Source organism: Erythranthe guttata, chromosome 2 (assembly GCF_056151865.1).
Source record: "Erythranthe guttata isolate IM_541 chromosome 2, IM_541, whole genome shotgun sequence".
In the NCBI taxonomy this organism is placed as follows: Eukaryota; Viridiplantae; Streptophyta; class Magnoliopsida; order Lamiales; family Phrymaceae; genus Erythranthe; species Erythranthe guttata.
In genome coordinates this window covers 10,407,864-10,432,953 of record NC_142534.1, presented here as the reverse complement: position 1 = coordinate 10,432,953, position 25,090 = coordinate 10,407,864, and the positions used below count along the sequence as shown (strand labels likewise).

General features: G+C 33.5%; 1 protein-coding gene and 1 non-coding gene across 2 annotated transcripts; both read right to left on the bottom strand.

Annotated features, from left to right (window-relative positions):
* Nucleotides 1-6,775: 6,775 nt before the first annotated feature.
* Nucleotides 6,776-8,014, bottom strand: LOC148772308 (uncharacterized). Its single transcript, XM_088814916.1, has 3 exons — nt 7,901-8,014; nt 7,670-7,825; nt 6,776-7,344 (listed from the first exon to the last, which is right to left on the bottom strand). The coding sequence occupies exons 2-3, from the start codon at nt 7,769-7,771 to the stop codon at nt 6,946-6,948; spliced, it is 501 nt and encodes a 166-aa protein (XP_088671042.1). The 5' UTR covers nt 7,772-7,825; nt 7,901-8,014; the 3' UTR covers nt 6,776-6,945.
* Nucleotides 8,015-24,803: 16,789 nt separating this feature from the next.
* TRNAM-CAU (transfer RNA methionine (anticodon CAU)) lies at nt 24,804-24,875 on the bottom strand. Its single transcript has one exon. It is a non-coding gene; the product is annotated as a tRNA-Met (tRNA).
* Nucleotides 24,876-25,090: the final 215 nt, after the last annotated feature.

Sequence of the window (25,090 nt, the reverse complement as noted above, 5' to 3'; positions counted from 1 at the left end):
CGAAGGGACCGTACTGTACGTTAACTATATCTGAAGATCCTTGCAGGCACTTCATTTGTATCTAGGGAATCATGACGCGTAGTTGCTAGACGCCAATCTTGATTCGTTGGGTGATTAAGGTGAAACGAGTTTCATCTTAATCGTAACTCTAAGGGGACGAGTTTTGACCACAAAGGGTTGTGGGCCCACGGCTAGCTTACACCTGAACCATCGAGGGTCACACTGCTCGTGCACATGAGATCTTTGAATAAACGGTCAGAGATAAAATGGTTTATCTTTGCATGATTGGAAGTCAATATGGTTGGGTCCAACATTCGTAATTTGGAATTATGAATGAGAATAAGAAAAGGAAAAGAATAGGCAAATATATTAGTGGACTTTCTAAATCGGGAAGTTTCCAAATTTAGAAAGTGCACTGAATTAGGGTTTCCACTTTTGGAAAGTTGAAAATCGAGAATTGGAACTCGTAATGACGAGGACATTATAATGATTCCGAAAATGTAATCGTTAGAATTTATTATCTATTTGTTTATGTTGGTGGTATTGAAGTGATAAATAAACGGTATTTGTTTTAGCTGGACCCCGATATGATCGGCGATCATATGTTTTAATCTTAATCGGGACAATTGGGACAAGTCCATAATCGAATAAACAATTATACGAATCACAAAGAGTTGTGGGACCACATCTATCTTACACCTAAACTATTGAGGGTCACAATTCTTATGGAGAAGATTCCTTAATATGGTGAACTAAGATTAATTAAGTGAACTAAGATTAATCAGTGGGACATTAATAAGTATACTATACAACCAAAAATATAATAAAAATAACTTTACTATTGAATAATTTTCCAAATAAATTGAATCAACTAATACCATTAGATTGAAAAATTGAACCACAAACAAAATTATCAACTATGTCTTTCATGTTGAGTTTAAAAGTAATTAGATTTAACAACTTATTTAACCTAATCAAAACTAAACTATCGACAACATACCAACGTAAAATGTCATCTATACATCCTGCATCGTAATTAAGCTCTTCTTCACTGCCTCATTTTGGTCCTGTTTTGTCACTGGAATTAACAATTATATTGGAAAATTAAGAAACAAAAATAAATATAAACAATAAATTAAATATCCATACAAACAATATGTCTTGTTGCCCTAGCGTTTCTTCTTTTTATATAAGATACTCGAAAACAATATTTAAAATAATACTTAGGAGATATAAAGTTGATAAAATTCGAAAATAATATTTAAAATAATATCTAGGAGATAAAAATTGAAAATAATATTTAGGAGATAAAAATCTGCTAAAAATTGAAAATAAAATTTAAAATAATATTTAGGAAATATAAATTTGATAAAATTCGAAAATAATAATTGAAATAATATTTTGGATATAAAAATTGATACAAATCGAAAATAATATTTAAAATAATATTTAGGAGATACAAATTTGATAAAAATCAAAAATAAATTTAGCAAATAAAACTCTAATACAAATCGAAAATAATATTTAAGAGTTAAAAAAGATGATAAAAATAAAAAATAATATTTAAAATAATATTTAGGAGATCGATTTGAAAAAAATCGAAAATAATAAAAAAAAAATTACAAATATGACATTAGGGTTTGTCAGGGTTGCCCTAGCGTTTCTTTCTTTTATGTATAAGATAAATTTAGGAGATAAAACTCTAATACAAATCGAAAATAATATTTAAGAGTTAAAAATCTGATAAAAATAAAAAATAATATTTAAAATAATAAATTTGATAAAAATCCAAAATAATAAAAAAATTTACATATATGACATTAGGGTTTCTCAAGGTTGCCCTAGCGTTTCTTTGTTTTATGTATAAGATAAGATACTCGAAAACAATATTTAAAATAATATTTAGGATATATAAATTTGATAAAATTCGAAAATAATATTTAAAATAATATTTAAGAGATAAAAATTTGATAAAATTCGAATATAATAATTAAAATAATATTTTGGAGATAAAAATTGATACAAATCGACAATAATATTTAAAATAATATTTAGGAGATAAAAATTTGATAAAAATCAAAAATAAATTTAGGAGATGAAAATCTAATACAAATCGAAAATAATATTTATGAGTTAAAAATCTGATAAAAATAAAAAAAAATAATATTTAAAATAATATTTAGGAGATCAATTTGATAAAAATTGAAAATAATAAATGTAAAATTACAAATATGACATTAGGGTTTCACACGGTTTCCCTAGCGTTTCTTTCTTTTATATATAAGATTTTGAACTAAAATTTATGGTTAATTTTGTTAATTAATAAAAGGTTTATTAGGGAAAACCCCCTTGTTCATATTTTCTAATGAGGTAGATCCAATTTTTTTTCCCTTTTTGAGATACACCCAATTTTGCCAACTTGGCAAAATATATTATATAATTTCCCTTTATTACCCCTGTTTGATTATTAAACGGCATTTATTTTCTTTAATACGTGATTTGAGATTTGCTGATACGTTGCCTAAAATCACGGAATAAATTTACGCGAGATCATTGGCCGTTATATCAAATCGTGTACAATATTTTTTGAAGATTCTCTTCATCGTTCCAGCGGGTTTTATCGTCTTTGAAGATTTCTGCACCGTCGTGGAAATAGGATCGATTTTTGAGCGTTTGTTGTTGGACGTTGTTAAGCGGGTATGAATGCGTTATTCATTTTTATTTTTTTCTCAACGTCCATGATTGTCGTGTACGGTGGTTAGAAATTTTTAAGAGTTGTGTTGATACTTGATTCTATTATGTAGAACGTTTTTTAACAAAATTATTCCGTCATATATATATCGTTTTTTTTTGGCCGATGATGTTTGTTTGGAAGAGGATTGACAGAGTTAGAAGAGGATGGTTCACGCAGATCATACCAGAGTTGTTTTATATGAGCTTCGTAGTTGGTTTATGCAATAATCGGAATAATTGTCCGCTGTGGTCGAGTTCATGTTTTTATCCCGATCGATAGTTGGTTTATTTGTTTATAACAACCGATTTAAGTGTGCTGGGTAGTACATTAAAATATAGTTCGTAGTTTTTTTTAATTTAGCGTATGGATTTTGCATTTTAAGTTTATTTTTGATGATATTAATTTATTATCATTCAAATGTATTTGCAGTCTATTTAATCATTTTTTAGTATTCTGCATTTTTAATTTTGTTTCATGATTCTAGGTTTTTTCGATGGCGAATTTCGTACGGATTTTGTTGAGGTTTGGTGGGTTGGTTGCTATAAAGAGGTGTTTACGATGTAATGGCTCGGTAACTTCGGTTAAGTGTTAAACCGTTGTAATACAGTAGTATACTATTATGAATACCGTATGATACTACCATTATCTCGACATATTGGTTTGATTGTGTTATGATGTGTTTTATGTATTTTATCAAAACCCTAGATTGAAATTATGAGATTATTAATGTACTATTTTATTGGTTTTGTGGAATACTTTACGTTGGTGTTGTTCTCAATGTTCTTGTCATTTCAGTGGTATATTGTTTGTAACACAATTTCATATGACTACTATAACCGTAATATACTATCATAGCATATTAATGTACTATATTGAAATTATTAATATACTATGTGGTTGAATAATACGGGATCCATAGTCGATTAACGAGATCCATAGTCGAATTAGAACAATAAGATAGTCTATTACATGATATAAGGAAAATTACCCTAATTGATTAGTATTTCAAACAAACATATTATTCAGTTTCCATATATATTATTATTTTTTCATATATATTATTATTTACCCTAATCGTTTTCATATAATAAGGAAAATTACCCTAATTGATTAGTATTTCAAACAAACATATTATTCAGTTTCCATATATATTATTAGTTTTCCAATAGTCAATTAACTAAACCCATAGTCGAATTAGATACATGTGATAGTCTATTAAAAGATATGAGATAGTCTATTTATTTTAAAACACAAATCCGCCGCCGTCACTTCTCAAATCTAGAGTTTTGATGATTCTTCGGCCCATAGTCGATTAACGAGATCCATAGTAAAATTATACCAGTGGGATAGTCTATTAAATGATATGGGATAGTATATTAATACATATGTAATTCGACTATGCATCTCGTTAATCAACTATGGGCCGAAGAATTATCAAAACCCTAGATTTGAGTAATCCTAGATTTGAGTAACCCTAGATTGGAGCAGTGACGGCGACGACGACGGCAACCAACGACGATATCACTTCTGGTGGATGTCCTGCCCATCAATTGTTGCAATTTCAATGATTTAGTGCTCGAATTCGGTATGCGATCATAACAGATCTGCAATTATACAAACGTGATAGTCGATTTAGCCAAAACATATGAACAAATCGATGGACGATAGCGATGCAGCGACCGGCGAAGACGTACCTACGGCGGCTTGCTCGGAGTCCACGAAAATCGTCGTTTCACGGCAGTCCAGATTTCTTCCCGTTTCGATCGGCCGTACCGGGAAGTGGTTCTGGGAGGTTTTTGCAGTTTATTTGATAGTGGGTTTTGGGGTGATAGTGTGTTAACGGGAAAATAGGAAGGGATTTGATATTATTTCAAAAGGTAAAGTAACGGGATTTGTGGGATTTGATTGAGGGTAATTATGTAATTACGAAAAGCTTGGACTTTTATCAAAATGGCAAATTTAAATTTGGGTCTACCCCTATTATTTGAATGTTTAAGGGGGTTATATCTAATAGACCCATTAATAAATGTATAATTTAAACACTAATCAATAAATTTATAATTTAAAAACTAACTCCTATATTTTTGCATATATCGTAAGTATGTTCCTCTCTCTCTCTCTCTCTCTCTCTCTCTCTCTCTCTCTCTCTCTCTCTCTATATATATATATATATATATATATATATATATATATATATATATATATATATATATATATATATATATATATATATATATATATATATATATATATATATATATATATATATATATATATATTCTCTTCTCCACTCTAACCACCTACTAAACCCCCAACTGATTCATCTTTGTAGAATTTATCACACCATGAACTCAACCCCTACCAATTTCAGTATTCTATTTAAACTCATGAGAACTCCACCAAAAATAAACACTTTTTTTTGGTCAAGTTTCTTCTTCTTGCTCATTTAATATTTTGTTCGTCTTCTTCGTTTACAACATTTTTCAACGTAAGAAATTGTTTCTACAGGTATACAATACAATTATTTATTTAGATTTATTCATATGTTTAAATTTCACATCACATCATAGTTGCTAACGATTTTAATTTTTTTGTACAACTCAGGCATAATTTTTGTTCACAATGACTCCACATATGACAACCATATGCCTTCACATAATTTTCATCTCTTTCATTATTTCGTTGACCATGATATTTAATTTTCATAAACCTATTATGCCGTTTATATATTTATTTTCTAAACTCATTATGTTTTATTACTTCAGGGGTCACCGTCTGTTAATAATTGTCTATTTTCCTTATCATCTCATGAATTTTCTTTTCGAATTGGGGGATCATGTCAAGATTCATTGGCCTACAATATCACTTTATAATTCATAAGTTCAGGATAAACATGTTACGTTGGAGTGAACTATTTGGTTGAAGATAAAATCTCTCAAAGTTTTCAGCTTATCAGATATTTTTTCAATAATGACACAATATTTTTTTCACAGATTGACATCCATCTTTGAAAAAAAAGTTGAAAGCTAAAATATTTACATAATCTCTAAATGTATGTTGTTTTGACATTCTTATGTGATGTGTTAATTTGATATGGTTTGAACAAACTTTGTTGCTTGAGGAATATGCAACTATAGAGACCCGAAATGTATGAACTCAGTTACAAGTCAATCAGGAATCCAAAGCCGCTGACCAGACATTCACTCCTAATGAGATTAGAATCATTTTGGGAATTGGAGATTACTCTTCATAAATTTCCAATCTTCTGTTTTTTACATAATTATAAATTTATAATTACTTCCCCTATGTTCTATTTTTATAATTACTTCCCCTAATCTTATGTTTTTATACACTAGGCCAAAACACAACACTGGCGACGAAAAAATGCGACGAAAATTACGTTATTGCGACGAAATTTGGGACCTTGCGACGAAAAATATTCGTCGCCAGAATGACCAAAAATCGTTGCTCTGTGTCTCGTCGCAAATACTGCGACGAATTTTGTTTCCGTCGCTCACAGTGCGACGCAATTGAAAAATCGTCGCAATATTTAGATTTTCCAATAAAATTAATTTTATTTTCTATTGCGACGATACGTAATATGTCCGTCGCAATGTCTGCGACGTTTTACTTATTAATCGTCGCAATTAATTGCGACTATATTGTACAAAGCGTCGCATAATGTTGCGACGTTAAAGTAAAAATCGTCGCAATTATTTGCGACTTAAAAGTTTATATCGTCGTACATAGTTGCGACTTTAAATTATATATCGTCGCAATAAATTGCGACGTAAACTCATAATCGTCGCAAATGTCGTAGCTACATTAAAGTCAATTTGCGACGTTTTTTGTTACATAAATAGTCGCATTCATGTAGCTCTTGCGTCGAAATACATTTGGTCGCAAAAGTAATTTGTGTGCGACGATTTTAATTTTCGTCGCAACTGAAGCTGTTTTTTTTTTTCCCAGAAAATCAGATTTTTTTTTTTTTCATTTTTCCTAATGAAAAATGAAATGTACATCAATTGCAATAAACTAAAATTAGCTAATACATCAAATATCAAACCACATTAAAATTAAATATTAGAAAAATACACAAACATGAATTCAAAAGGTACATAAACACAAAACAAAGTTTTACATAAAAATAAATTAAAGTCGCAAACAAACATGAATCCAAAAAAAACATAAACAAGAATTTAATCTTTGTTTTATACTCCATCATTTGACATTGTAGCTTTGATCCCTTGTTGTCTCAAACTCTCAAGCAACGTGTTCAAGGTTTGTTGAAGTTGTTCCATTTGACCATCCCTCGTTTCCATGGTTTGTTTAAATTGTTCCATTTCACCATTCCTAGTTTGCAATTCCTCTTGAAGTTTATCCACTTTATCATCCCTAATTTGCAATTGTTCTTGCAAGAACTCCATTCGGGCCTCCATTTCTTCTTGTCTACTTGAAGAAAATCTTGACTTTCCAATACTTTTTGTGCTTGCGCTTTTAATCCCAAGTCCTTTAGACTTTCCCAACACTCTTTCATAAGCTAATGAATTGGCCGTACTTTCATCACTTCCACCAAGTATACACTCTTCATAAACCTTCTCCAATTCAGCCTAAACAAATTAAGTACACATGTTAAACAAACATTTCGGCAGCATAACGACTAAAATACGAATATACCAAAAAAAGACCCCATATCAATATACAATAACCAACCTGCCAAAAAATATATATACCATATATGTCAACTACTAATTCAACTCATTCAGCACTTTACTTGCATATCAACATATCAATGTACAATCAAGTACTAAATCAGTACTACGCCATAAATAACGTAAATTTTGTAATAAATCCCAACTTAACATTCAACATTAAAATCAAACATGGATAATTTTCATTGTAAAAATTGAAAGTATTAAAAAATATTGCGCTTACAGAAATAGCAAGTTGATCGGGAGTAGCTGTCCCAGTAAACGGTTCTTCTATGTCATCTTCACTAGTGGATGACCCCATTTCTCGTAATGAATCAATGCCCATGAAAGCTTTCTTATATTTATCAACCACCGTAGGAGTCGTACCAAATTTTTTAAACTGTAATAATAAATTATAAAGTAATTAGAAATTATAAATCTTAAACAAATAAAATTCATAATTACAATCACTTACGTGTTTATGAGACCAACTATTAATACTAGTTCGACCCCAATGATGGTCTGTTGCGATTGCCTTTCGTGAATCCTTGCATTTACCAGATTTGGACTGTGTAAATATCGCACATTAATAGATTTCTACCCATACAAATACCATCAAGTAATATTAAAAGTACGATTTACCTTCCCGTCAACCCCAGGATTAGACATAGAATGAAATTGCTCACATAATTCAACCCACATATCACCACTAATCATTGATTCCGGACGCGTAGCCTTAGCTGTTTCAAAGTCAGGAGATCTATCATAAAAAGCCTTTAACGTTCTATTTTTGAAGTCTTTCCAACGAGCATTAGCAGTCTCATTGAACCATTTCTTTGTACCCTCGTTATCAGGAAGTTTCCAAGTCTCCTAACAAGCGTAAAAAACAAAAACATTTGAAACCAAAAAATATAAAAAATAGACATAAAACATAAGAATTTTAATAAATTTAATTACCTTGAACAGTAACCACAACTCCTCAACACGCCCATCCTTTTTGTGCTTAGGCCATGAAATACATGGACTGATTATGCGACGTTTCTGTACGAATCCTCGCACATGTATAATTACGAAAATAAAATTTTAATTCGTATCATGCGACGTTTTTACGGTTTCGTCGCAATGGTATTTTTTATTGACCTAAATTTTTTATTTTCGTATGCGACGATTTTATTTTTTGACGCATAGGTTCGTGAATTAAGAACATATGCAACGATCCTGTCACAATCGTCGCAATCGTGTAATTATTAAATTAAAATTTTCATACTTTTCTTGCGACGATTATCCGATTTCGTCGCAATAGTGTCTGTAAATAATTTTATGGTGCACCTTGCGACGTTTTTTCTTATTCGTCGCAATTATTTAATTTTACAAATGTTGAAATATTATTTATTACGTCGTTTTGTTAATCATCGTTGCAAATAATTTATGTAATATATTTTTTGTTAACAGTTGCGACGATATTCCAGTTCCGTCGTTTGTGTGCGACGATTACATATAATCGTCGCATATATTTTTAGTTAAATTTCACCTTTAACCGGTTGCGACGTTTATGGTGAAATATCGTCGCAATTGGGAGACGAAATGGTAATCGTCGCAATAAATTTCGTCGCCAGAGTGCAATTTTGGCCTAGTGATATTTCTTTTGTCTACCAAATGACTTTTTTTTTTAGTTATGTAAAAAAATTTGAATGGAGTTTTATTTGTTATTAGATCAGAGATTTTTTGACAGTTTGACATAGACAGAGGTAGATTTAGATTACGATTATGTTTGAATTATCCATCTATTGAGTATGTAAGAGAATACATACTCTAGACAAATGATATTGGATGTTAAGTAATATTGCCCCCAATCCCCATACGGCGAGAACTAAGTATTTAATTTCAAATTCATTGGTAACTGATATTTGAAGAACAAAATTCAAGTACATATTTTACCAAATTTCATAAGGTATTTGTGTTTCTTATTATAACAAAATTTGTAACAGTCTTCAAATTACGTTTGTATTTTGATAAAGACAAATTTCATAAGGCAGTTTAACAACTTATATGCCTATTCAAATATGATAAAGAAAGTTATTTTGCATGATCAACATCGGCTTTATGCAACTGTCTTCAAATTGACTTTTGATTTTTGTCATGCTTCTAGAGTCCTATTGTTTAGTTGACGAGTGGAAATTATCTTTATTTTCAGTTTTTATTTTTAGCGGTTTAGGGATTGAGGGAAAAAAGAAAACAATACACAACTTCCACATAACATGCTCTATATTATAAAGAAATGTTACTTTCATTATGTGTGTTTTAATCAATTCTGTTTCGTATTGATGTAAATATAATATACATTTATGTAGTTATATTATAGCATCTTTTGCCCGTATAGGCTAATCACACTAAAACTTCACTAGAATATGATATATGGTAGTATGATTTAACGCCCCCAAAAGATTATTTTTCGAGCATAGATTTGTCATAAGAAACTAAATGTTTTAAATGTTGACATTTATAATTTATTAACGGTTTGATTTTAGTTATTTTATTTACTACAACAAAATCAATGTATTTTTGAATTAAATTTTCATTAATTTTATGTTGAATGACAAAACTTATAAATCTCATTATTCATGGTCGAATAGATTACAAAATAGTAGTTGAAATCACGTGTTTTGAAAAACAACACTAAATTTATTGTATTCCAATCTTTAATTTTATTTTCCTTTATAATTGGCAGTCCGAACCCGGAAATTACCGTTTGATCAATGAGATTATGAGTGCTGCCACCATCGATCAAAACGGTTAAATCTTTGTTCCTTAATCGGCCTAGAACATGGATGGTCTGTGGGTGTTCAACCCCATCAATGGCATGAAATGATATCTCTAGTAACTGGTTACTTGCCTACACACCTTGTTGATTGTCGTCTAAAGCTTCATCTTATTCCGCTAATGATCTGTGATCAAGAAAAGTTGGGGTCGCGATCACTGATGTCCCTGAAAATATTTTCCGTCGCAATAATAGCATAATCCTTTATCCCTCCTTTCACCAGCCTCTTGATTTGTGATTCGACAAATCGGTACCAAGGAGGAACTTGAGTTATTGATGGATCGCTGATTTGGACAGGGTTCAAAAAATCGTGCGGAAGTGTTGGGTGCCCTCAGTAGCGTGGCGGATATTGGAAGACGACTAGGATTTATTATTTTTCTTTGGAGGACATTGCGTTCCTCGATCAGTCTTGCCACTCCAATGGAATCAGCGTGTGTTCGTGGTTGCTTAATTTTTACATCTAGGTGATTGTCGTCGCACAACCTGACAACAAAGTAGCCAATTAAAAATTGCTCCGGTAACCTGCCAGCCTGATGGGAGAGTCTCTTAAATACCTCCTAATATGCAGCCACTGTTGTGGTTTGTTTCTGGCGTGACAATGCTTCGGAACGATCGTTGTATTTAGTTGGTCCAAAACTAAGGAGAACGGCTTTCGTGATGTCACTCCAAGAAAGGGGTCCTCGGAATTTGATTAACTAGCGGTGCCATTGCAGTGCTATGCATGTCTTCAATGTGGAAAGAGGCCAACTGAACTTGGGTTTCAGCTGCAATATTCTGAAATTAAAAATATTGCTCAACCATATATTTCCATGAGACAGGGTCTTCCCCCATTAAACCGTGGAAAATTCATCTTGAGGTGTTGTGGATCAGAATTAGTGATTCCGGTAGCGGCGTACGAGCGGTGCGACCCTTCTAGTGCAAAAGGGTTGATTTCGGGTTGGACTTGGTTGGTGTTTCGAGTTACTCTCAAGGCTTGAAGTTCCATCAAAATCGCCAGCAATGTGGTGTTTACCTGATCAAAATTGGATTCACGTCGTGCCAATGCTTCATTCACATCATTGCGAAATTTATCATTGCTTTTCCCTCGTGTGTACATGATTAACCTGGCTCTGATACCAAATGATATAGTAATTTGAGAAAAAAAAGAAGGAACAGATAGAACTTAGAAGAGTAAGGAGTTAAAATAGTAAAGCTTGAAAATATCATACGCACAAGACACTGCAATACTAAACTGAAATACAACTCATCAGCCTAAAACTAAGGAAATGACAAAAGAATATGAACATAACTAAACTTAGTCTAAATTGTGTTTTAAATATTAATACCTTAAAATTTTGTTTTTTTTTTTATTTAAAGGAATAATTAAAAGATTAATTAAATTATACAACTAAAAAATATCTGTTAAAAAAATCAATATTTAAAATTTAAAAGTATTATCTTGTGTTGGGTTCAAATTTAATAAATAACATCTAATTGTTATTGGACCAATTAATCGAATGTATTCATATCGATAAATTTAAAGAAATGAATACATAGATAATAGTAATCTTAAGTATTTAAATTTATTTTAGCTCATTAATTTCTTAAAATGTGTTTTCATTCATTACTATACAATATATATACTTTTAATTTTTTTTCAATAACTTAATACAATATATTAACTTTTTATTAATACCTCTAAATTGTGTTTTAAATATTAATACCTTAAAATTTTGTTTTTTTTTATTTAAACGAATAATTAAAAGATTAATTAAATTATACAACTAAAAAATATCTGTTAAAAAAATCAATATTTAAAATTTAAAAGTATTATGTAGCACCCCCCTTCTAGACGGGCGATAAATCGAACCGGTTTATCGGAATCTTTATTAAACTAGCGGAAGCAAAGGATCTCTTTGTCATTTTTGAAACATTGGAATGGGGTGAAAATGCAATTATTAAAAATATGTTCTTTTGGGTATTTGAAGGCTTTGGATTTTCGAAAACTTTGTTGGATTGCTTTAGCCGAATACAAAGCTTTGATTTAGAAGTAAGTTTCGAAAGGAGGTTTCTTATTCAAGTGCTACATTCTCACTAAACATTCTTTTCGGTTCGAGAATAAATCAGAGTTCGAAACGGTTATTTTGGTGGATAATTCGAAGTTTTCCAACGAAGGCATGAAAATAGTAATTTACGGAACTTAACATATTAAAGTAGGAAATAAGTACGATTCATAAGGAAACGAGTTCAAAAGTACGAAAGGGAAATATTACGGTTTTAGAGTTACACCACCAAAAGAAAATAACCAAAAGCCTAGCATCGTTCATAGGTCCTCGTACGTCTTCCAAAACCCCGGGCAAGACCTCGATCCACTACTCGATCCATCCCGGTTGAGGATTACTACTACCTGCAATTAAAAGACATCTATATGAGCTATAAAGCTCAGTAAGAAATCCGAGTATTATCAAACTTTGGAAATACGTTATAAATAATATATAATATTGTATACCCGTTCTTACCCTCGTTTCGCACAAAAACACAAGGCAATCGGTCAAATCACATATCTCACGAAGACACATCGTTTAATAAGATCACGAAATTATGCAAAATGACTAAAATGCCCTTTTTGTGAAAACCATGAAAAACACGTTTTTTTTTTTTTTATCGGATCCGTGAAAGATTAATTTCTGTACCGAATAATAAACCTGTTACGAGCCCGTTTTCACTAAGTGGAATCAAACCACTACCACATCATCCTAGTTGGATACCGGCCCACTATATCCGAGTTGTTTATTATCCGATATTCCATTAACCTTTCAAGTAAAAATCATTTAATGCAACTTTTCGAAATAATGCTATAACCCACACATGACATCACAAATATCAATCAAGTGCCACAAATCACACAAATATCACAATTTACCACACATTTATAATTTGGGCGAAAATCCCAAATTCACACACATAAACTCACAATCACACACGGCACACACACCATGCACAATCAGTACCCACACACTCACACGTTTTCAGCACACACACATGCACAATCAACACATTAAACATCACTAATTGCTCATCAAAGCAAGCTCAAGAACAAATACCTTTTTACCTTTCATTTAATGGACTTATCACCACATCTAGGTAATAATCCATGTCAATCAATTTCCCACAGCCATTAAACACATCCAACAGTAATTAAAGTACCAAAATACTAAAAATTCATCACTCATCACCATTAAATCAAGAACATAAACATTAAAGTACAAAACATGTTAAATGGTATGCATATTGTCTTAATTTCGAAATATTAGCAAACTAGTTCCAAAATTCTCGAATTAAATCCTAGAACTCCTAACTGACTCAAATTTTAGATTCTGAAATTATTTTAAAGTTTTACAAAGTTTCGAATTTTCTTGAAATTAAAAACTAGGAAAATTCCTTTTTCGATTTAAAAATCCAAAACTCTAACATAATTCTAATTAATTTAAAAACTTGTTAAATAAAACTTTTTCCTATTTAGTACTTGCTGAAAAACAGATCCAAACTTCAAAAATGAGAGATTTTTCGGAAATTGCAGTTTTGACCCAAAAGTTTCGAAATTTACACATGCAACCACACTAGAAGTTCAAAATCAACTTTTTCATGAAAACCCCTTACAAATCTGAAATTCCACTTTACTAGATGCAGAAAATGAATTTGAAAAGTCACTTTATACAGAAATTTCGGAAATTACACATTTTGCCCCAAAATTTATAGATCTACACATGCAAGTCTACTAAAATTTCAAAAATCAACTTTTCTTACAAAAATTCTTTAAATCCGAAATTTTTTGTTCAATAAATGCTGGAAAACAGTTTTGAAAACATTTTTCGGACAGACTTTACAAAAATTACAGATTTGGCCCAAACTTTCGAAGATCTACACATGCAACCACAAAAAGTTAAAAATTCCTTTTTCCTTGAAAACCCCTTTTTGAAATCTGAAATTTTTAAGGCTTTTGGCCAATAAATGTTGTATCTAACCACTAACAACATAGATGATGCATGCAAGAGCAAGAATTTAACAAGAACACTCATTTTTTTTTTATTTTTCATCAAAAAGTCCTAAATTTTCGAAATCTTCCCCAATCTTTTAAAATTTCATGAAAATCATTTCAATACTATTGATGTCCCTTAATTGCAGCAAGAAATCGAATTTCTTACCTTAAAATCGAAGAAAGCAAAATGACCGAAAGGAGAGGAAAGCTTTCAAGCACCAAAGTCCAACCAAGCCACCTTGATTGTGAAGGAAATGGTGTGAGCTTCAAGGAGTGAGGAGTTTTGATCTCCCGAAAGAAGGCAAGTGGTTTTGATTGTGTTTTTGGAGTAATCTATGGCAAGGGTTAAATAAGGAACCTTCATTTTAATTTTGGGGTTTTCTTGAAAATGTGAAGTGAGGTGGAGAGAGGAGAGCCGATGATGGTGGTGATGGTTTCGGTGGAGAGAGGGGAGAGAGACAAGTAAGTGTAGATGTGTTGGAAGGAAAAGAGATGAAGGTGTCTCTTCATCTTACTAATGAGGGTGGAGTGTAGGATTAGGGAAAATGATGAGTGTTTTGCCAAGTGTAATGCATGCCTAATTACATATAATTAATTTATTTAATTTAAATCACAACTTGCATCTTAACACACACACACATCCGAACACACACACAATTTCGGACACATATATATATATATATATATATATATATATATATATATATATATATATATATATATATACATTTTCAAATATAAAATGCAAGTATTAGTATATATGTATGTATACGTATGCATGCATGTATGTACGTGTATATATATATATATATATATATGTATACAATTCACATAATTCATCAAGTTTCAAATAATTTATCAAATAAATAAGAATACGCAATTATTCACATATACCACGTAATTCACGAAATTTCATAGTATTTTGATTTACGGAAATTTAAATCATGTAAATCACATATATAATAACACATGTAATTATTCACGTAAGTAATATAGTTAAATTCACGTAGTGCATATAATCACGTAACAATATTTCCTAAGGGTTTTCTCGAGTTAGGAATATCAATCCCGGGTTTTAGGATTTTCGGGTTTTGGAAAGGTGGGGTGTTACAATCTCCCCCCCTTAAAGAAATTTTGTCCCCAAAATTGTTACCTGAACAACTCGGGGTAATGTTCGCGCATTTCTTCTTCTCGTTCCCACGTGGCTTCTTCGGGTGTATGATTTTGCCAAAGGATCTTAACGAATTTAAGGTCTCGGTTTCGAAGGGTTTTGGTTTTGAAATCGAGTATTTGGGAAGGTTTCTCTTCGTAGGATAGGTTAGGGTTTAGTTCGACCGGTTCGGTTTTCAATATGTGATCGGGGCTGCGAATGTATTTTCGAAGCATCGAAACGTGAAAGACATTGTGAAATTTGGATAAGTTGGGCGGTAAGGCAAGTCGGTAGGCGCGAGTACCAACTTTGTCGAGAATCTCGAATGGGCCAATAAATCGCGGTGCTAATTTTCCCTTTTTCCCAAATCGCATAATCCCTTTGAAAGGCGCCACTTTTAAGAATACGGAGTCTCCGACTTCGAATTCGAGATCTCTCCTTCGAGTGTTGGCGTAGCTTTGCTGCCGATCTTGGGCTATTCGCATTTTCTCTCGAATGCTTTTGATGATATCGACGGTTTGTTGGACTAGGTCGGGACCAAGGAATTTTCTTTCACCAATTTCGTCCCAATGGAGCGGGGACCTACACTTGCGGCCATAAAGGGCTTCGTAGGGTACCATTCCAATCGACGAGTGAAAGCTATTGTTGTACGCAAATTCGATTAGTGGAAGGCGGGATTCCCAATTTCCTCCAAAATCGAGAATACAAGCGCGGAGAAGATCTTCTAGGGTTTTGATAGTTCGTTCGGATTGACCGTCGGTTTGGGGGTGATAGGCGGTGCTGAATTTTAATCGTGTTCCGAGGGTTTCGTGTAAACTCTTCCAGAATTTTGACGTGAATCGAGGGTCTCGGTCGGAAATAATCGAGACGGGAACACCGTGGAGTCGGACTATCTCGCGGACGTAAAGTTCGGTCAGCTTTTCTAAACTAAACGTCATTCGGATTGGGAGAAAGTGAGCCATTTTGGTCAGTCGGTCAACGATCACCCAAATAGCGTCAGATCCTCTTTGGGTCTTCGGAAATCCTTGCACAAAGTCCATTGTGATGGCTTCCCATTTCCATTCTGGAATTAGGTTCGATTGAAGTAAACCTCCGGGTCTTTGATGTTCTGCCTTGACTTGTTGGCACACAAGGCATTCTGCTACGAATCGGGCCACTTCTTTCTTCATTCCAGGCCACCAGTAGAGCTTTTTGAGGTCTTGGTACATTTTGGTTTCTCCGGGATGGCAAGTGTACGTGGTTTGGTGAGATTCGGTTAAGATGAGTCGGCGAACGATTGGATCATTGGGGACGTAAATGCGATTTTGGAATCGGACGAGACCATCTTTGGTGACTTGAAAGTTGGGATTGGATTCGAGGTTGTCACGAATTTTGAGAATTTGCGGATCGTTTTGTTGGGCTGATTTGATCGATTCTCCCAAATTAGGTTGGACTATGAGCGCGTTGATCGATTTGCGGCTAAGGGCGTCAGCAACTACATTTGCCTTGCCGGGGTGGTAGAGTATCTCGCAGTCGTAATCTTTGACTAGTTCGAGCCATCGTCGTTGCCGCATGTTTAAGTCTTTTTGAGTGAAGAAATATTTCAGACTCTTGTGATCGGTGTAGATGGTACATTTTTCACCATAGAGGTAGTGTCGCCAGATTTTGAGTGCGAAAACGACGGCGGCTAATTCGAGATCGTGCATTGGATAATTGCGTTCGTACTCTTTGAGTTGACGTGAGGCGTAGGCAATGACCTTTCCGTTTTGCATAAGTACGGCGCCTAGACCTAATTTCGAAGCGTCGTTGTAGACTGTGAATTCTCCGACTTTCTCCGGTAGTGCGAGAATTGGTGCCGATGTGAGTCGAGCCTTTAATTCGGTGAAACTGGCGTCGCATTCGGGAGTCCACTGATACTTGACGTCCTTTCGAGTCAATCGGGTGAGTGGAGAGGCAAGCTTCGAGAAATCCTTCACGAATTTGCGGTAGTAGCCGGCTAGTCCAAGGAAACTTCGAATTTCCTTCGCATTCTTCGGAATCGACCAATTTGACACGGCTTCTATTTTGCTGGGGTCGACGGAGATTCCTTGTTCTGAAACAATGTGACCAAGGAAAGCCACACTCGAAAGCCAGAACTCGCATTTGCTGAACTTGGCGTAAAGTTGATGCGATCGGAGGGTTTGGAGTACGGTACGAAGGTGCGACATATGTTCTTCTTGAGTTTTGGAGTAGATGAGAATGTCGTCGATGAAGACAATCACGAACTGGTCCAAGTATTGATGAAAGACTCGGTTCATAAGGTCCATGAAAGCTGCGGGGGCGTTGGTTAGACCGAAGGGCATGACAACGAATTCATAATGGCCGTATCGGGTTCTGAAAGCCGTTTTGGGGATATCGGATTCTTTGATTTTGAGTTGATGGTAGCCGGATCGGAGATCGATTTTCGAGAAGACCGATGAGCCTTGAAGTTGGTCAAAGAGATCATCAATTCGAGGGAGAGGGTATTTATTCTTGATTGTGACTTTGTTGAGTTCACGGTAATCGATGCAAAGGCGGAGGGATCCGTCTTTCTTTTTGACAAAGAGAACCGGTGCACCCCACGGGGAATGGCTGGGTCGAACATAGCCCTTGTCGAGCAATTCTTGGACTTGATCTTTTAGTTCCTTCAATTCCATCGGGACCATGCGGTACGGTGCTTTGGAGATTGGCGTAGCTCCGGGAATCAGATTGATTTCGAACTCGATTTCTCGATCGGGCGGAAGTCCGGGAATGTCATCTGGAAATACGTCGGGAAATTCTTGGACAACTCGGACGTCGGAAATTTGGTCTTTAGGGTCGGACTCGGATTTTAGAATATCCACTAGGTAGCCGGAATGACCCTTGTGAATGAGTTTGACTGCTTTGATCGCGGATATGATTGGAATCGAGAGTTTGGGTTGACTTCGAAATTTTAGGGTTTCGCCATTCGGAAGTGGAAAAATGACCGTTTTCGAGGCACAGTCGATTTGGGCTTTGAATTTGGTTAACCAATCCATGCCTAGTATAACTTTGAAGTTTTGGATCGGTAGGAGGATTAGGTCGAAATTCATGGGTTGAGTATGAACTCGGATTGGGCAATTGAGTATGACTAGGTTAGAGCACATTTCTTCGCCAGAGGGAATGAGAATTCGGTATTCGTAGTTTAATCGATTCGGTTCGAGATTTAAATGCGCAATTATGTCTTTCGATATAAAGGAATGAGTAGAGCCGGAATCGATAAGAGCGTAAATGGGTTCTTCGAGGATGAATATGGTACCTGCTATCATAGACGGGTCTTGCTCAATCTGTTCTTGAGTCATGGCAAACACTCGACCGGGGACGTTCGGTGGAGGTTTCGGGCAGTCTTTCACCATATGTCCGGGCTGATGGCATCGAAAACAACTCCGTGTTCCGTGTACGCATTCTCCGGAGTGACTCTTTCCACACTTTGGGCAGGTTGGCCTCGGCGGCGGTGGCGGTGGTCCGGTTGGTTGACGAATGGGCTGCGTTCCTTTTCCTCGGAATGGGCGGTTGCCGAAATTGTTCTTTTTCCACGGTCGTTGAGTAATTCCTTGTGGTCGGCGGCTGTTTTGAATGTCGCGTTCGTCTTGGGCAGCCATGAGTGCTTTGTCTACGAGTTGGCGGAAAGTCGAGGCGTCGGACATGCGAATATCTCTACGGATTTCGGGTTGGAGACCACGAATGAAATGGTTCTTCTTTTCTTCCGCGTCTCGAGCGATGAATGGGGCGTAGAGGCAGCCACGTTCGAAACGGCGGATGTACTCAATCATAGGTAAGTCGCCTTGTCGGAGTTCGAGAAATTCTTTGAGTTTGTGGGCTCGCACGTCTTTCGAGAAATATTTTTCGAAAAATTGGACTTTGAAATCGGTCCATGGCAAAGTTTCGAGGTTTGTTCCTTCCTTGATTCCTTCCCACCAGTGACGAGCTTCGTTTCGGAGGAGGAATATGGCACAATGCACGCGGTCGCGGTCGCGGTCGGTCATTTGCATGTAGTCGTAGATGACTTCGAGCGATTTGATCCACTCTTCGGCTATAGTGGGGTCGGTTCCACCGTGAAATTCGGATGGGTTCATTCGGAGAAATCATTCGTATATGGCTTGCGGCACATTATTTTGAGGCGGGGTTTGGTTACGTTGGAGAAGTTGTTCGATTTGGCGTTGGTGGTTTTGAGCTTGTTCACGGATTAAGTTGGAGAGATTATTAATAGTTTGATTGGGGTCTTGTGGTTCATCGGCGGGATTGCTCGGGTTTGCTCGGGTTATACGTCTCGCCATTATTTCTATATTAATTATCATTAATAAGTAAAGCAAATAAAACACATAAGGAAAATAATACACATACTTTACCGGATGGTCCGAGTTTCGCGTCTCGAGTAGTCTTTAAGCCCGTGAAGTTCGTACGAGTATCTATGAACAATGCTCTGATACCACTCTCTGTAGCACCCCCCTTCTAGACGGGCGATAAATCGAACCGGTTTATCGGAATCTTTATTAAACTAGCGGAAGCAAAGGATCTCTTTGTCATTTTTGAAACATTGGAATGGGGTGAAAATGCAATTATTAAAAATATGTTCTTTTGGGTATTTGAAGGCTTTGGATTTTCGAAAACTTTGTTGGATTGCTTTAGCCGCATACAAAGCTTTGATTTAGAAGTAAGTTTCGAAAGGAGGTTTCTTATTCGAGTGCTACATTCTCACTAAACATTCTTTTCGGTTCGAGAATAAATCAGAGTTTGAAAAGGTTATTTTGGTGGATAATTCGAAGTTTTCCAACGAAGGCATGAAAATAGTAATTTACGGAACTTAACATATTAAAGTAGGAAATAAGTACGATTCATAAGGAAACGAGTTCAAAAGTACGAAAGGGAAATATTACGGTTTTAGAGTTACACCACCAAAAGAAAATAACCAAAAGCCTAGCATCGTTCATAGGTCCTCGTACGTCTTCCAAAACCCCGGGCAAGACCTCGATCCACTACTCGATCCATCCTGGTTGAGGATTACTACTACCTGCAATTAAAAGACATCTATATGAGCTATAAAGCTCAGTAAGAAATCCGAGTATTATCAAACTTTGGAAATACGTTATAAATAATATATAATATTGTATACCCGTTCTTACCCTCGTTTCGCACAAAAACACAAGGCAATCGGTCAAATCACATATCTCACGAAGACACATCGTTTAATAAGATCACGAAATTATGCAAAATGACTAAAATGCCCTTTTTGTGAAAATCATGAAAAACACATTTTTTTTTTTTTTTATCGGATCCGTGAAAGATTAATTTCTGTACCGAATAATAAACCTGTTACGAGCCCGTTTTCACTAAGTGGAATCAAACCACTACCACATCATCCTAGTTGGATACCGGCCCACTATATCCGAGTTGTTTATTATCCGATATTCCATTAACCTTTCAAGTAAAAATCATTTAATGCAACTTTTCGAAATAATGCTATAACCCACACATGACATCACAAATATCAATCAAGTGCCACAAATCACACAAATATCACAATTTACCACACATTTATAATTTGGGCGAAAATCCCAAATTCACACACATAAACTCACAATCACACACGGCACACACACCATGCACAATCAGTACCCACACACTCACACGTTTTCAGCACACACACATGCACAATCAACACATTAAACATCACTAATTGCTCATCAAAGCAAGCTCAAGAACAAATACCTTTTTACCTTTCATTTAATGGACTTATCACCACATCTAGGTAATAATCCATGTCAATCAATTTCCCACAGCCATTAAACACATCCAACAGTAATTAAAGTACCAAAATACTAAAAATTCATCACTCATCACCATTAAATCAAGAACATAAACATTAAAGTACAAAACATGTTAAATGGTATGCATATTGTCTTAATTTCGAAATATTAGCAAACTAGTTCCAAAATTCTCGAATTAAATCCTAGAACTCCTAACTGACTCAAATTTTAGATTCTGAAATTATTTTAAAGTTTTACAAAGTTTCGAATTTTCTTGAAATTAAAAACTAGGAAAATTCCTTTTTCGATTTAAAAATCCAAAACTCTAACATAATTCTAATTAATTTAAAAACTTGTTAAATAAAACTTTGTCCTATTTAGTACTTGCTGAAAAACAGATCCAAACTTCAAAAATGAGAGATTTTTCGGAAATTGCAGTTTTGACCCAAAAGTTTCGAAATTTACACATGCAACCACACTAGAAGTTCAAAATCAACTTTTTCATGAAAACCCCTTACAAATCTGAAATTCCACTTTACTAGATGCAGAAAATGAATTTGAAAAGTCACTTTATACAGAAATTTCGGAAATTACACATTTTGCCCCAAAATTTATAGATCTACACATGCAAGTCTACTAAAATTTCAAAAATCAACTTTTCTTACAAAAATTCTTTAAATCCGAAATTTTTTGTTCAATAAATGCTGGAAAACAGTTTTGAAAACATTTTTCGGACAGACTTTACAAAAATTACAGATTTGGCCCAAACTTTCGAAGATCTACACATGCAACCACAAAAAGTTAAAAATTCCTTTTTCCTTGAAAACCCCTTTTTGAAATCTGAAATTTTTAAGGCTTTTGGCCAATAAATGTTGTATCTAACCACTAACAACATAGACGATGCATGCAAGAGCAAGAATTTAACAAGAACACTCATTTTTTTTTTATTTTTCATCAAAAAGTCCTAAATTTTCGAAATCTTCCCCAATCTTTTAAAATTTCATGAAAATCATTTCAATACTATTGATGTCCCTTAATTGCAGCAAGAAATCGAATTTCTTACCTTAAAATCGAAGAAAGCAAAATGACCGAAAGGAGAGGAAAGCTTTCAAGCACCAAAGTCCAACCAAGCCACCTTGATTGTGAAGGAAATGGTGTGAGCTTCAAGGAGTGAGGAGTTTTGATCTCCCGAAAGAAGGCAAGTGGTTTTGATTGTGTTTTTGGAGTAATCTATGGCAAGGGTTAAATAAGGAACCTTCATTTTAATTTTGGGGTTTTCTTGAAAATGTGAAGTGAGGTGGAGAGAGGAGAGCCCATGATGGTGGTGATGGTTTCGGTGGAGAGAGGGGAGAGAGACAAGTAAGTGTAGATGTGTTGGAAGGAAAAGAGATGAAGGTGTCTCTTCATCTTACTAATGAGGGTGGAGTGTAGGATTAGGGAAAATGATGAGTGTTTTGCCAAGTGTAATGCATGCCTAATTACATATAATTAATTTATTTAATTTAAATCACAACTTGCATCTTAACACACACACACACATCCGAACACACACACAATTTCGGACACGTATATATATATATATATATATATATATATATATATATATATATATATATATATATATATATATATATATATATATATATATATATATATATATATATATATATATATATATATATATATATATACATTTTCAAATATAAAATGCAAGCATTAGTATATATGTATGTATACGTATGCATGCATGTATGTACGTGTATATATATATATATATATATGTATACAATTCACATAATTCATCAAGTTTCAAATAATTTATCAAATAAATAAGAATACGCAATTATTCACATATACCACGTAATTCACGAAATTTCATAGTATTTTGATTTACGGAAATTTAAATCATGTAAATCACATATATAATAACGCATGTAATTATTCACGTAAGTAATATAGTTAAATTCACGTAGTGCATATAATCACGTAACAATATTTCCTAAGGGTTTTCTCGAGTTAGGAATATCAATCCCGGGTTTTAGGATTTTCGGGTTTTGGAAAGGTGGGGTGTTACATATTATCTTGTGTTGGGTTCAAATTTAATAAATAACATCTAATTGTTATTGGACTAATTAATCGAATGTATTCTAAGAAATGAATACATAAATAATAGTAATCTTAAGTATTTAAATTTATTTTAGCTCATTAATTTCTTAAAATGTGTTTTCATTCATTACTATACAATATATATACTTTTTATTTTTTTTATCAATAACTTAATTTTAGTTACTTTTCAATTTTTATGATCCAATAATTATTAGATTGTTATGTTTTAAACATTAAAATATAAAATAATTAATCAAATGGAAGGGACTGCCTAAATACAAGACGACACGGGAGCTTATGTAAGACTTGCGGCAGTTTTCTAATATAATTGAGACGGAAAAGGCAACAAGGGCGTTGCCAAATTATGTACAAAAAATAGTCAATAAAGTCTAGGTCTAGTCCTAATACTGACCCAAAAGAAATCCAAGTCTATATTACAACCCTCAATCAACCTGTACATATCACTATTTTTAGAGTCGTCTAGCAATTACTTGTAATATTCTAGAAAGATTCTAGGATATTCATTTGTAAATATTGTAGAAAAAATACATTAGAAAATCATCGTACAACATAAAATATATTAAATTAAACAAGTTATATCAAGGTGTTCTTCATTATATAAACTAGTGATCATGCATGTTCATTGCACGAGGTTGTATTTAAAAAGGAAAGAAAATCATATTTAAATAAATGACGATATAAAGTGTAATAAAAATCTATCACACAGTATTAAAATATTAATTATTAAAAATAAAATAAAAAACAAATTAATTTTGAGAAATAGAATGAGAAGAAAACCACTACTCATTATCACAACCATGTTCACGCTTCCGTCACGCCAATGTTTTGAAGACTTAACGTTCTATAGTTAAATATAATTAAATTCTCTTCAGACAATGCCATTTTGTTTAGATCCTGAAACTATAATTAATATCTATGAAGTAATATTATAATATTTTTATTAAAATATTTATTAAATTACCAGTTATATCAAGATATACTCATTATATAAACTAGTGATCATGCATGTTCAATGCACAAGGTCGCATTTAAAAGTAAAGAAAATAATATTTAAATAAATGACAATATAAATTGTAATAAAAATATATCAACTCATATTAAAATATTTGTTATTCAAAAATAAAAAATAAATTAATTTTGAGAAATAAAATAAAAATGAAGCCACAACTAATTATGAAATATAATTAAATTCTCTCCAGACAATGTCATTTTCTTTAGATCCTGAAACTAGAATTAAAATCTATGAAGTAATAATAGAATTTTTTTTATGAAAATATTTATTAAATTAAACGAGTTATATCAAGATATTACTCATTATATAAACTAGTGATCATACATGTTCACTTCATAAGGTCGCATTTAAAAAGTAAAGAAAAAAATATTTAAATAAATGACGATATAAATTGTAATAAAAATCTATCAACCCATATTAAAATATTTTTTATTCAAAAACAAAAATAAATTAATTTTGAGAAATAGAATAAAAAAGAAACCACAACTAATTATCAGAGCCAGGTTTCGATCCTGGGACCTGTGGGTTATGGGCCCACCACGCTTCCGCTGCGCCACTCTGATGCTTTGAATAATTATTGTTCTATAGTTAACTATAATTAAATTCTCTTAAGACAATGTCCTTTTTCAATAGATTATGAAATTAGAATTGCATGAACCAGACCATATAACTGTTAAAGTGCAAAAAATGGAAAAATAAAAGATAAAACTGAACAAAAACAGAAAAAATAAGCCGCGTGAGAAACACATCGTAGCCTAGGATGTATCCCAACCCTACC

What these genes read in the sequence shown, in the direction of transcription:
- LOC148772308 (XM_088814916.1), bottom strand. Translation starts at nt 7,771, where the DNA reads ATGGGCATTGATTCATTACGAGAAATGGGGTCATCCACTAGTGAAGAT. An exon ending in CCGATCAACTTGCTATTTCT is followed by an intron (nt 7,345 to 7,669) that starts GTAAGCGCAATA and finishes TAATTTGTTTAG; the next exon opens with GCTGAATTGGAGAAGGTTTA.